The following is a 12786-nucleotide window of genomic DNA, read 5'->3' on the forward strand; positions in this document are numbered from 1 at the left end:
GCGTGGCCTTGCGAAGCTTGCGTTTATGTAGTTTGCGTCGACTATGAATCCGGCCTTAGACATCAGCGCAACATGTAACACACTAGGGCGTGCGCTGCTGGAAAACAGCAGTCTGATTGGCTTACCTTGGAGATGATGTAGAGGAATTTAAAGCCCAGATGGACGAGCAAAGGTGGAGACTTCTCACTTCTTACGAGGTCCAACAACATTTGCAACAACCATTCTGTGACAGGAGAGAAAAACAGTGCACCACGATCACTCTCACACACTTGAATGCGTATTTAATCGACCGTTGTTTACAAACAGTGCAACTTTCATTACCCAAGTGAGGGTCCAGGAGATGTGGCTGTTCCTGGTAACGGTCCATGATGACTGAGAAAGAAAATTCTCAATGTATTTAAATGCAATTATTGTTAGTCGCTTTGGATAAAAGCGTCTGCTAAATGACTGTAATGTAATGTAATGTAATGTATTACTGTAAAGACACTCAGTGGGACCGACACATACAGGAGTGAGCATCTGTGCAACTTAAGCCTCTGATGTTCAGATGGGAGTCAACATAAAGTACAGAGGAGAGGACTCACCCAGGAATCTCTCGGTGGCATGCTCCCTGGTCACCGCGTCCGCGTGCGCCTCCGGTAGACCGGCTATCAGCGCGCGCGTCTCGGTGCTCTCGCGGAACCCTCCCAACACGCTCGCCCTTGCGATCACCTCGGGCTCGAGGGCTTCCTCCTCCCCGGTGCCCACTTCCATCAAGGCCATCAGCAAGGTTTACCTAGAAGAAGAGGAGAGTTTTAAATGTGTGCACTCACCCACTGAGCAAAGACACGTCTAAAAACATCTTTTAGATGTCTTTTTCGTCTTTTCCGGACGTCCAAAGACATCCAATTAGGAGCCAGAATGATTTTTTTTTTAGATGTTCAGATATTGGACCCGTTCTGCACGTCCACAGACGTCTTAGAGGGGTCCAAGCCAGACGTGTGAATATTGAGGGGTCCAGCAGACGAACACACGGGGTTCAGGACCGACGGACGTTATTAAGACGTGATCTGAACGTCTCCCTGACGTTGCGTGTTTGCTGGGCATGCTTGAAGCGACAGCGTTTCCTTTAGACACTAGAGTTACAACTACTTACGTTATAACCGCCGGTACATCACGAATTGGTGACAGTGCATGCTTTGCAAAATGTTGATGAGCTAATGTTAGCTAGCTGAAGTTTGGCTAATTTGCTAATGTTAGTATGAAGCAATGTAATTTAAGGACTCTTTATTTGCTACGGCGGGTGTAACTGTTCTTCTTTGAGGATACCGTTTTAAATAAATATGACTTGGACCTGGATTCATGACTAGACTGTTTCATTTCTACAGACACCCACGGCCTTACTGTAGCTATCGCGTTAGCTCACTTAAATACAACAGAAATGCACCAAAACTGAATATACGCTACAGTGGATCTGGGTTGGGTTTCGAAGATCTAATGTATGCCCAGAAATGGTGAAAGAAGCTCTATCAGAAATAATATATAGTACTTCTTCTCACAATGAATGCGCTGGATCCTCTTGTTGTCTGTTGTGAAGTTCCCGCAGAGTCACGTTGGTCCACACCACACCCCAAAGTATGGAGGACGATAAGGGACAAATGAAGAGCGTTTTGACCTGACGAGGCAGATCACTTGTGGATGTGGTGGGCTGACTCTTCAGACAAAATGCTACACAGCAACTCAAATCAAACGTGCTTTATTTGCATGAGCAGCATTTCAGATGGAAAATCTATAACACTTCAAGTGCCTGCAGCAACGCATGGGTATAATAAATGCAAAATAAGGGGTATCTGCAACTAAATAAAGGGTATCTGCAACTGATGATTGATGAAGTCGCCTGCAGGTGAATTGATAACCCCCCCCCAAAAGAAATAAAATAAAAACATAAATAATTATAAAACTTTATTGGTATTTTCAACAGCACATAAGTGACTCAAGTGTCAAATGAGCACTTTAAGTTTTAATAATAAAGCAATATGAAACACAGAGAAACTGAACATATCAGTCGCACACGGATGCTTAATTCATTGATATACCACTTTTATCAGAATCAGAACCCGTTTTACAACATACTAGGAATTTGTAATTTGCTTTCCGTCGTGGTGCATAACATTGAGACAACAATGGATAGAGTGCAGGGATGAGACAAGACAGTGCAAAAACAGGACAGTGCGAGTACAGAATGCTAGTGTAAAAAAAATGATAAGGTAAGAAAAAGAACAATATTCAGAAAGTTGTGCAGTCAGTGTATATAGTGAGTGTGCAGTGTAAATGTTCCCATTCTTCCTCTGCGCATAGACCTCTGAGTTCTCTCTCTCTCTCTCTCTCTCCCTCCCTTACCTCACACCAGAGTAGGTCAGTCTGTAAACATTTAATTTGTAACACGTGCCTTGTAATTCATTAAACTCATTTGCAATGTAATAAAAATGATTGATTTAACATCACTTTGACCATCCTTGCTCTCGTTTAACCCATAATCAACTAGTCTTTGCACGGATTAAGTAATTTAAAATTGAGTCAAATAATCAAGATTTTACCATGTTCTACTAATAATACACTGTAATACTTCCTGTGTCAGTCTAAAGCTGGAAATAGACCAAGCCGACAGCTTCAGGCTGCTGCTGTCATCGGGTCAAGTCAGTTTTGGGTGAGGGGACAACAATAATGAATGTGTAGGATTTCTTTTTCCCTTTTTTTAACCTTTATTAAGACGATTGAAAGACAAATCAAAACACAGATAAGGCATCTGCACTCTGCAACAACTGGTTATGTCCAAAATATAGGCCAAAAAGGATTCAGCTAACAATTCAACCCTAAATGGGCATCTGAACAGCTGACTGCATCAACGTACAAAACGTAGGCCTACATCTCGCAGGTTCGCTCTCACTCACACACAGAGAAGCTAAACTGTGTGGCACAGCCATAGCCAATACTCTATGGGGAGGATTAAAACCATCATAACCAGGAGGTGTCAATCACTACCTCCGTCATCACTGATGATACCCTGGAGGTTGCCCCAGTCAGTGACCCTCTTCCTCCCCCTGTCTGCGTGAGAGTCGTCATCGCTGTCGGAGCTGGAGTTCACGGCGCGCTTATACGACGCAGATGGAGTGGAGGTCTGGCGCAGCGCCGACGGAGCATTACGTTTAGGACGTCCGTGTGTGGTTATTATGTTACTGACGTCCAGGCCCGCGAGCTCCTGGGTCTCCTCCCTCTTCAGCCGGGCTTTCTTACACTTCTCTATAGAGGGTTGCCCTTGGACCCCAAGCTCCTCTAGTTCCTTCTTCAGAACAGCAACTTTGGACCGGATGGAGCGGCAACCATCAAATAGTTTCTTGTAATTCTTCCTCACGCCACAGAGGGCGATGTAGCGCTTCAACCTGGTCACAGTCTTATTCTCGTCTTTCTCCTCCCTCGCTCCTTCAGATGCACCCTCGGTACTATTAGACTTTTTCACCGTCTTGCTCTTTTTTTTGGCTTGCTGAGGTTCAGACTTCTTCTCTGACTCGTCGTCCAAGGAGGGGAGGGATGAGTCGGAGTCGGACTTGTGAGATGTCTCCTTCAGCACTTTGCCTTTCACGTCCTCTCCCTCGCCAGAGGACACATCACTGACATGTCCTGTATTGACAGATGCACCCTTAGTACTATTAGACTTTTTCACTGTCGTCTTCTTTTTTTTGGCTTGCTGTGGTCCAGATTTCTTCTCTGGCTCGTCGTCCAAGGAGGGGACGGATGAGGAGTCGGAGTCTGACTTGTGAGATGTCTCCTTCAGCACTTTGCCTTTTATGTCCTCTCCCTCGCCAGAGGACTCATCATCACTGACATGTCCTGTATTGCCAGATGCACCCTCAGTATTAGAGTTTTTCACTGTCTTCTTCTTTTTTTTGGCTGGCTGTGGTTCAGACTTCTTCTCCGACTCGTCGTCCAAGGAGGGGAGGGAGGAGTCAGAGTCTGACTTGTGAGATGTCTCCTTCAACACTTTGCCTTTCACGTCCTCTCCCTCGCCAGAGGACTCATCATCACTGACATGTCCTGTATTGACAGATGCACCCTTAGTACTATTAGACTTTTTCACTGTCTTCTTCTTTTTTTTGGCTTGCTGTGGTCCAGACTTCTTCTCCGACTCGTCGTCCAAGGAGGGGAGGGAGGAGTCAGAGTCTGACTTGTGAGATGTCTCCTTCAGCACTTTGCCTTTCACGTCCTCTCCCTCGCCAGAGGACACATCATCACTGACATGTCCTGTATTGACAGATGCACCCTTTGTACTATTAGACTTTTTCACTGTCTTCTTCTTCTTTTTGGCTTGCTGAGGTTCAGACTTCTTCTCGCGCTCATCGTCCAAGGAGGGGAGGGATGAGGAGTCAGAGTCTGACTTGTGAGATGTCTTCTTCAGCACTTTGCCTTTCATGTCTTCTCCCTCGCCAGAGGACTCATCATCACTGACATGTCCTGTATTGACAGATGCACCCTTAGTATTAGACTTTTTCACTGTCTTCTTCTTTTTTTTGGCTGGCTGAGGTTCAGACTTCTTCTCTGGCTCGTCGTCCAAGGAGGGGAGGGATGAGGAGTCTGACTTGTGAGATGTCTCCTTCAGCACTTTGCCTTCAATGTCTTCTCCCTCGCCAGAGGACTTATCATCACTCACATGTCCTTCGTTGCCATTATTCTCTTCACATCCCATGTCTTCTCTCTGTCTCTCTACCTCACCAGGTCCCTTCAGCAGACTGTCCCTCTTAATCCGTCTCTTCACCTCCACTTCACTATCAGAACTCTCTACCTCATTTCGACGATTTCTCGTTCCCTTTCTTTTATTTTTCATTTTCTTGGAGACATTGTTTGGAACGGCATTTTCTTCACTCTTTTCATCGTCCTTCTCATCTTGAATCTGTCCCTGTTCAGTTCCAACTCGATCTATTCCGGAATCCATGGACTCCGCTGATGAATGAAGCCGAGATCTCTTTGCCCTCGATCCGGCATCTGCCTTCTTCAGCTCAGTCTCCTCCATAGATTCCTCTTTCCTTTTTCGTTTGTTGTGGTGGGGCTTCTTCATATCACTCACAGATTCGTCGTCGCCTTGGTCCTCCTGCATCTTCATCAATTCCTCTTTCACCACCTTCTTCATCAGCAACCTGTCCTCTGGGCTGAGTGATTCCTGGCCAACATGTTCCAAGTACCGCCCTTTTAACACGTTCAGAGTCAGTTTGCTGAGGTCGAGGCAATCACGGAGTTGATCACATACGAACTTCCTAATCTCCATGGCGAAACGTCAAAAAAAAAACGATTTAGGCTTATCACCACAGTATGTTTTCGATTAGCTAGTAGCAGCTAGCTAGCATAATGCGAGTTTGCTGCATGGATTGGTTCTTCTTCTTCTTCTTCCTTGGGTTTGTTGTGACATTCGCTTCCCGCTTCTTCCTCTTCTTCTTCTTTGGTGCATTAGGCTACTTTTTCTTCTTCGTTGGCGTTTTACGGCAGCTTGCATCCATACTGTTGCATTAGCGTCATCTGTCGGAGCTATATTGCTCCTACAGCCTTCAGTTCAGATTCTCTCCATCAATCCAGTTGTTGTCAGGAAACTAATCAGGCATCTCCTGCCTCTTCCACTCCCTCCACATTCCAGTATATTCTTCAGTGTGTCATCTGTCAATCCTGCTCTCCTCGTCTCCTCCATCATTTCCCCTCTCTCTCTGGTGTATTTCCCACATCTGATCATCACATGCTCCACCATCTCTGGTGCCTGGCCTCTCTCACACTGCCCTGTTGGATGTTTCTCTATCATGAATAGTGTTCTGTTGAGACGTGTATGTCCTATCCTTAACCTACTGATTACTGCTTCCTCTTTCCTGCTCCCCCTGGACTCCCCACAGTGCCAACTTTACTCTGGAGGTTATAGAGACGTCTTCCTTTAGTCCCTTGATCCCAGTGCTGCGGCCACTTTCTATTTACCTCCTTCCATACCTTTACCCTCTGATCTTGATAGTCTAATGTGTGTATCTATGTTTTCATTCCTTATTGCTTGCTTGGGTATTTTGTCAGACCTTTCATTACCCATAATGCAAATGTGAGCAGGGACCCACATAACCATGATATCTATACCCTGCTTCCTTATTGCAGAGTGCACTGACATCACTTCATACAGTAAATCTTGTGTGCAATTTGATGTTCCTGATCTGAGACTATATGCTGCCACCCTGTGGTCAAAAACAGAACTGACTGCCACTGTCCTTCCACCCCTTAGATATAGTTAGTTAGAGTTAGCTCTTCACTACTAGTTAGATAGTGGTGAAGAGCAGCTGGGTCCGCCCCATCAAACTTCACAAACAGCTCCGCCGCCTCAGACATGGACCGCCTCCGATCTGTTCTGCGCATCTCCCGAATGTCCCCCCCATTCTATCTTCAAAGCCTTGTTAGTCACTACAATGGGACTAAATTAATGAAACCCTTCTTGGCCCTCCTTAAGTGTGAATGACACCCTAAACTCGTCACCTTGACCCCTGACTTTGACCTTGGTCTTCTTGGTACCATCCTCCCCCGTGCTATCCCTTCTCCTTTCCCCCGACGACCCAAAAGAAGGCTTCCTTTTCCTATGTTTGGGTTTAGACCAAATCAAATCAAACTTTACTTGTATAGCGCATTTCATACACAGAGGCAACACAATGCGCTTTACACAGAGCAATAGGAGGGTGGGCATAGGTCCCACCCCTACATATTCCAGAGGGAAGCAAAAAAAACAGTTTCACCCAGGGGCCAGAAAAGTGAGCTGTAAAAATTCTTCCCTGACCCCTCTCAACGAGACGATCGAGCACCATCGAGACCAACCCCCCACACGTCCTCCTCGTCAGAACACCGCCCCCTCAGAGCCTACCGCTCGAAGTCTTTCGACAGACTCGCAAAACCCCCCGGCCCCTCAACTCCACCCTGCTGTGTGACAGCCTTCTCTTCCCGCTGGGCATCACATTAGCACACACACACACAAAATATACAGTAGTGTACGATAAGACACAAACTGGAAAACGTTCTGGCGACTGGTACCGTACGTCATTATGCTGTGACGCAGGCAGGTCTCAATTTGTGGAAGTGGGCTGACTGTATTGGTCTAAGAGAAGATGCTACATAATCTGAATCAAAAGTGCTTTATTACATTGCATAAGCAGCATTAACAGCTCTTTCAGATGGTCGTAAACTAGTAACACGTAAGTGCCTGCAGGGATGGCATCTGCACCTGATGATCGATGACGGTGATAAACAACTTTTAAAATAAACACCCTCAAAGCTATTTTAAAAAAATGTTCCACAAAATAAACCAATATTCAAGCTTTGTCCAGATTTAGAATGTTTTGCGTCAATTATTCAGCCTGTGACAGATTTCATAAGACTAAACATATTGCGTAAGACTGTGAGGGTTCTTCAAACAAGTTAATTATTAAACAAACAAATTATTTAACGAGATCCTTCATGATTCTCAGTGAGGAGCCTCTGTAGCCACCGCCAAAGTGGTTCCAGTGATTCAAGTAGTGGAAGAGTTGATACAGCTGGTTCCTCTTTGTAAAACCAGGGGACTTGGGGATCTTTTCGTGGTAAGCAGAGTAAAAAGAGCTATTGAAGCCCCCAAACATGCCTGCGATGCCCAGCTCGTACTCAGCATGGCCATAGAAGGAGGCCGGGTCAAAGATGACCGGCCCCTCTGAACACTCGGCCACGTTGCCTCCCCACAAGTCTCCATGAAGCAGGGCAGGACACACCTCCACGTCTGCAAACAACTGGGGAATCTTCAGCTAAGGAATGGGGAAATGCATGAGTCAGCCAGGCTGGGGACAACCCAAGTATCACATATTAGGCTTTATGGGATTTCTATATTTGTAGTACTATATGGAAGACACTTTCTAGGTAAACAAATGTGTTTTGTATGTGCAATATGTTGTGGACAACGTGTTGTGTGTAGTATATGTATGTGAGACATGTGATGTGTTGTGTGTAGTATATGTATGTGAAACATGTGATGTGTGTAGTATATGTATGTGAGACATGTGTTGTGTTGTGTGTAGTATATGTATGTGAGACATGTGATGTGTTGTGTGTAGTATATGTATGTGAGACATGTGTTGTGTTGTGTGTAGTATATGTATGTGAGACATGTGATGTGTTGTGTGTAGTATATGTATGTGAGACATGTGATGTGTTGTGTGTAGTATATGTATGTGAGACATGTGATGTGTTGTGTGTAGTATATGTATGTGAAACATGTGATGTGATGTGTGTAGTATATGTATGTGAGACATGTGTTGTGTTGTGTGTAGTATATGTATGTGAGACATGTGATGTGTTGTGTGTAGTATATGTATGTGAGACATGTGATGTGTTGTGTGTAGTATATGTATGTAAGACATGTGATGTGTTGTCCTCTGTTTCTATGTATAGAGTTGATTTGTGCAGCAAACGAGTCCAAGACAAATTTCCCTGAGGGGACAATAAAGTATATTCTATTCTATTCTATTCTATTCTATTCTATTCTATTCTATTCTATAAGTGTAAGTTACCAACCTGTAGCTGTGCCCATAGCTCTCTGGCCTCTCTGTCCCCATGAGACTTCTCTACCATGTTAAGCTGGTGCTGTAGTCTTTGCTGGGAGTAGAATGCCACCCAGTCATTCTGCCACTCGTTTTCCTGTAGAGTTAACAACAAACAATGATTAGGATAACCTGGGTCCACCCATCTGCTTTGCCCCTATGCTTAAGGTTGTATTTTAAATATAATTTTGTACATTATAATAACAGATTGTATGATTGTATTTTTACTTAGGAGGAATGTTTTTGCACAATGTCTTTGCTGTTTTGCACCCAACTTGGTGTACGTGTAGCACATCTTGCTTGCCAGAAAAGGACCACAATGGAAATAAGTAGCTAGACTTTATTGTGGTTTTAATCCTAGTCAGAATGGTTTTAATGGATGTATAGTTGCCCAACTGAGTAAAGCACTATATGTATAAAAACATTCTTTCAAATTAAATCAATCAATCAGTCAATCAATCAATCAACCAATCAATCAATGCTCAGGTGCTAAGTAACTTACTTGAGGAAGGTACCCGCAGCATGTGGGTACATGGAAGCCAAACCTGTCAATGGCAGGTATGTCTGACTGTCTGGCTCCTTTACCTGTGTACATGAGCAAAACAACAATGATAAGGCATAGGCCTAATTACACACAAACAGTTCTCTAACATGCTGTCACAAAGTGTATCATCTACAGTGCTGTGTCCACTGTGCTCCAATGGTGGTATTGTTCAGGTGAATTACCAACTGTCTGCTGCTCCTTGTTCTGTCTGTCTCTCAGTGTCTGGTTGTGAAGATGCATATCAGCTAAACGCTCTCCCAGGTGTTTAGAGTGCCTGTGGTAAAATAGTCAATGATGTACAGTACATTAACAGAGCGCTTCACGAGGTCCTTCATGCCAGCTACTATCAGACTGTTCAATGCATCCCCTGACTGGCTGAAGAAGAAGAATTTATTTGTCTCCCAAGGGAGAAATTTGTCTTGGGCATACAAGGGCCGTGGCGTAACAGCAACATATACATATAAAATACATAAATAGAACGTAACATTCACAATACATTCACAGCAACACATTGAACAGGGCCTGCCCCCCCTACAGTATCACACAGAACTCACAATATATATTGTATACACATACAAAATAAGTGTCTCATAGATCTATCCATTCAGGAGCTTAATTGAAAGAGGTACAAAGGAGAATTTATACCTATTTAGTCTACATTGTGGCAGTCTGTATCTTCTGCCTGAGGAAATCAGCTCAAATTCCTTGTGGAGGACATGGTTGGGGTCCCCAACAATTCTGAGGACACTATAGACTGCTAAGACTCCCTGGACAGGACATGTTGTACATTTACTTTTAACAAATTCATGCATTAGACATGTTTGCACAATCTAGGCATGCCACGGAACCTACCTTCTGTTAAACTTGCACTACTACTACTACTACTACTACTACTACTACCACCACCACCACTACTACTACTACTACCACCACTACTACTACTACTACTACTACTACTACTACTACTACTACTACTACTACTACTACTTCTACCACCACTACTACTACTACTACATTAGGACAGGGTTAGGGCACATTGTTGGCTATAACCCTCATGTAATCATTACAAAACGTGAGTACATAACAATGCCCTTACTTGCTAAGACCTCTCATGTCCACATGCTCCATGACAAATACTGCACCTCCTTTGTCAAGCTCGATCACCTTCACAGGCTTGGGGACTTTAACTGTGTCTGTCATCAGGATGGCATCCAAACTGGCACTCTCTCCATCAAACATGAGCTTCGCCTGTGAAGCCAAACAGGGAACACATAATGACCAAGTTTGGTAAAATATGACGTTATAGATTGAAGGTAATTATGTTGATTTTGAAGGAAGCCTGTTTGCATCCTCACTCATTCTCAGACTCAGTATCATATACCTAAATGCATTATCCCTGGTTTACAAGTAATTCATGTTTTCAATGTTTTTGTATTGGCACAGCAAGCAAACCAAATACAAACAACAAGTCTATAAATACTAGTTATGAAGTAGCCTACTGACGAACCTCACTCTTGTGATTAATCTTCACAAACACTCTTCCATCATCAGTGTCATAACTCTGACCCTCGCTGATGCATCCACCACCAGAATGACCAGTAGACTTCAGCATGGATGTTCCCAACTCTTTCTTTAACTTAGCTTCCATGACGAATTTCTGATAAAATGCACGAAGCACTTATTTATTTTTGTTAGTGACCCTCCAGCTACGCAGCTGTCATTCCCACAACATTTGTGTGTGTTGGTGGCCTGGAGTTTGGTTTGTTTTGACAGCTCTGTGGGAAGAGGAGGAACTTCTTAGCACAGGAAGTAGCAAATGTTTTTGTAACGACCAATCAGAAAGTCCGCCGTATTGATAGACGTTCAGTTTGCCCTATCACAGCGCCGATGCGATGGCTGGTCACATGCGCGTCGCCATGGTGCCCAAGAATGCTTCGGAGTTCAATGCTAGCATGCTAACGTGGCTAATGGCGACAGCATAGTTTACCTCAAAGTGTATTTACCTGTGTCAACGTCTGTATTGGTCAGGTTTTTACGAGATGTGTTTGCTGCTTGGAGCCACCGGTGTTGGAAAAACATTGCTGTTAAAGCGTTTACAGAATATCCTTTCTATAATCGTGGGTAACGTTTACGTTAGCTAGCTAGCTAATTCATTTTAGCTAGCATATAAGTGACTGCTAGCTAACGTTAGCAATCCTGTCTATTTCCATGGTCATAAAGTCCAATGTTCTTTAACAGATCGTTTACAGGTCAGTTCTCGCGATGGTTTAACTGATTTAGGAGAACCCCCCGTAACTCTGCCCACGGTGAGAAATACACGTGCCTGTGTATAAGTACATGATGATGCTTGATATTGTATATTATATATACTATATTATATATTATATTATATATAATATATATTATATACAGTATATTGTGAGTTCTGTGTGATACTGTAGGGGGGTCAGGCGCTGTGAATGTATTGTGAATGTTTCGTTCTATTTATGTATTTTATATGTATATGTTGCTGTTACGCCACGGCCCTTGTATGCCCAAGACAAATTTCTCCCTTGGGAGACAAATAAATTCTTCTTCTTCAGCCAGTCAGGGGATGCATTGAACAGTCTGATAGTAACTGGCATGAAGGACCTCCTGAAGCGCTCTGTTGATGCTTGATGATATCTTGGAGTGGATGGTGTGACCCTCACTTCACAGGTTCACCCCTCTGCTTTTAGGTGGGTACCAACCTGACAGATCTGACCCTGAAGAGGAAGAGGGTGACGGTGAGGGAGCTGGGAGGCTGCATGGGCCCCATCTGGGCCAGCTACTTCACTGACTGCTCCTCTGTCATTGTGAGTTCCAAGTGCAGGCCAGGGACCAACGTTTACATTACATTACAGTCATTTAGCAGACGCTTTTATCCAAAGCGACTAACGATAATTGCATTTAACGCAGGAAATGCTAGTGTACTACTACTTGCCAGAACTTACAAGTGCATGTGCTATATAAATAAAGTATTGATTGATTGATTGATCTCCTTAAGTTTCATTTGAAAATTCTGTTTAATGTAAAATACGGAATAATAGGTCTAAATATGAGGCATAATTGTATAAAGCTTTAAATAGGGACCAATATAGTAGTGGATATGTGCAGGACTAGTATAATTGCACTATGTGACTGATTGATTGGTGTTTTTCCATAGTTCATGGTGGACTCTGCTAATGTCACTCAGATATCCTCCTCATGCATTCAGCTTCTATCTGTTCTCTCTGCCGAGTCACTTCATTCGGCCTCCATCCTAGTGCTCTTCAACAAGAGGTGAGACTCCTACGATACACAACTTCCTCACTCCACCAGGTCCTACGGCACCACATCACATTCTGTCCAATCTGATTGAGTCCTCTTTTGAGCTAGCTGCCATGTTCCTCCCTGGGCAGTGTTCTGCCTGAGACTGTCAAGAGTATCTCTCTCCGCTCTCTCCTCAGGGACCTCCCTTGTACGATGAGTCTTGTGGAGATGAAGTCACTGTTCAGGATGGATGACATCGTTGAATGCGCCCCTCAGCCAATCACAACGCTGGAGCTTAGCGCTCGGACTGGCCAGGGACTTCAGGAGGTGCTGAGCTGGTTGGACTCAAGAATGAGTGAATGACCT

General features: G+C 44.1%; 4 protein-coding genes across 5 annotated transcripts in view; 1 reads left to right on the top strand and 3 right to left on the bottom strand.

Annotated features, from left to right (window-relative positions):
* Positions 1–1615, bottom strand: part of tbcd (tubulin folding cofactor D) — a 41416-nt gene extending 39801 nt beyond the window's left edge. For both annotated transcript variants that reach the window (XM_084438727.1, XM_084438726.1), the window contains exons 1-4: positions 1539–1615; positions 585–775; positions 322–372; positions 126–223 (exon numbers count right to left, since the gene is read on the bottom strand). In XM_084438727.1, the coding sequence (XP_084294853.1) occupies positions 126–223; positions 322–372; positions 585–762 (327 nt within the window). In that variant the 5' untranslated portion in view covers positions 763–775; positions 1539–1615. The remainder of the gene's footprint in view (positions 1–125; positions 224–321; positions 373–584; positions 776–1538) is intronic.
* Positions 1616–3010: 1395 nt separating this feature from the next.
* Positions 3011–5296, bottom strand: hirip3 (HIRA interacting protein 3; the record flags this gene model as incomplete). Its single annotated transcript, XM_084439119.1, has 1 exon — positions 3011–5296. One exon carries the CDS (start codon positions 5294–5296, stop codon positions 3011–3013), a length of 2286 nt encoding a protein of 761 aa, XP_084295245.1.
* A 1927-nt stretch (positions 5297–7223) lies between these two features.
* On the bottom strand, positions 7224–10888 carry fn3krp (fructosamine 3 kinase related protein). The gene is made up of 6 exons (XM_084437750.1): positions 10658–10888; positions 10247–10398; positions 9333–9424; positions 9109–9191; positions 8581–8703; positions 7224–7814 (listed from the first exon to the last, which is right to left on the bottom strand). Exons 1-6 carry the CDS (start codon positions 10796–10798, stop codon positions 7476–7478), a joined length of 930 nt encoding a protein of 309 aa, XP_084293876.1. The 5' UTR covers positions 10799–10888; the 3' UTR covers positions 7224–7475.
* Positions 10889–11189: 301 nt separating this feature from the next.
* Positions 11190–12783, top strand: arl16 (ADP-ribosylation factor-like 16; the record flags this gene model as incomplete). The annotated part of the gene is made up of 5 exons (XM_084438188.1): positions 11190–11252; positions 11400–11456; positions 11868–11984; positions 12335–12450; positions 12618–12783. The coding sequence occupies 5 exons, from the start codon at positions 11190–11192 to the stop codon at positions 12781–12783; spliced, it is 519 nt and encodes a 172-aa protein (XP_084294314.1).
* Positions 12784–12786: the final 3 nt, after the last annotated feature.

This window comes from Borostomias antarcticus (genome assembly GCF_949987555.1).
Source record: "Borostomias antarcticus genome assembly, chromosome: 5".
Classification (NCBI taxonomy): Eukaryota; Metazoa; Chordata; class Actinopteri; order Stomiiformes; family Stomiidae; genus Borostomias; species Borostomias antarcticus.

Excerpts from the sequence above, each read along its gene's own strand:
- fn3krp (XM_084437750.1), bottom strand. The coding sequence starts at position 10,798 with ATGGAAGCTAAGTTAAAGAAAGAGTTGGGAACATCCATGCTGAAGTCT. Across the intron at positions 9,425-10,246 it reads GACATGAGAGGTCTTAGCAA|GCACTCTAAACACCTGGGAG; the intron begins GTAAGGGCATTG and ends ATTTTACCACAG. Across the intron at positions 9,192-9,332 it reads CAAGGAGCAGCAGACAGTTG|GTAAAGGAGCCAGACAGTCA; the intron begins GTAATTCACCTG and ends TCATGTACACAG.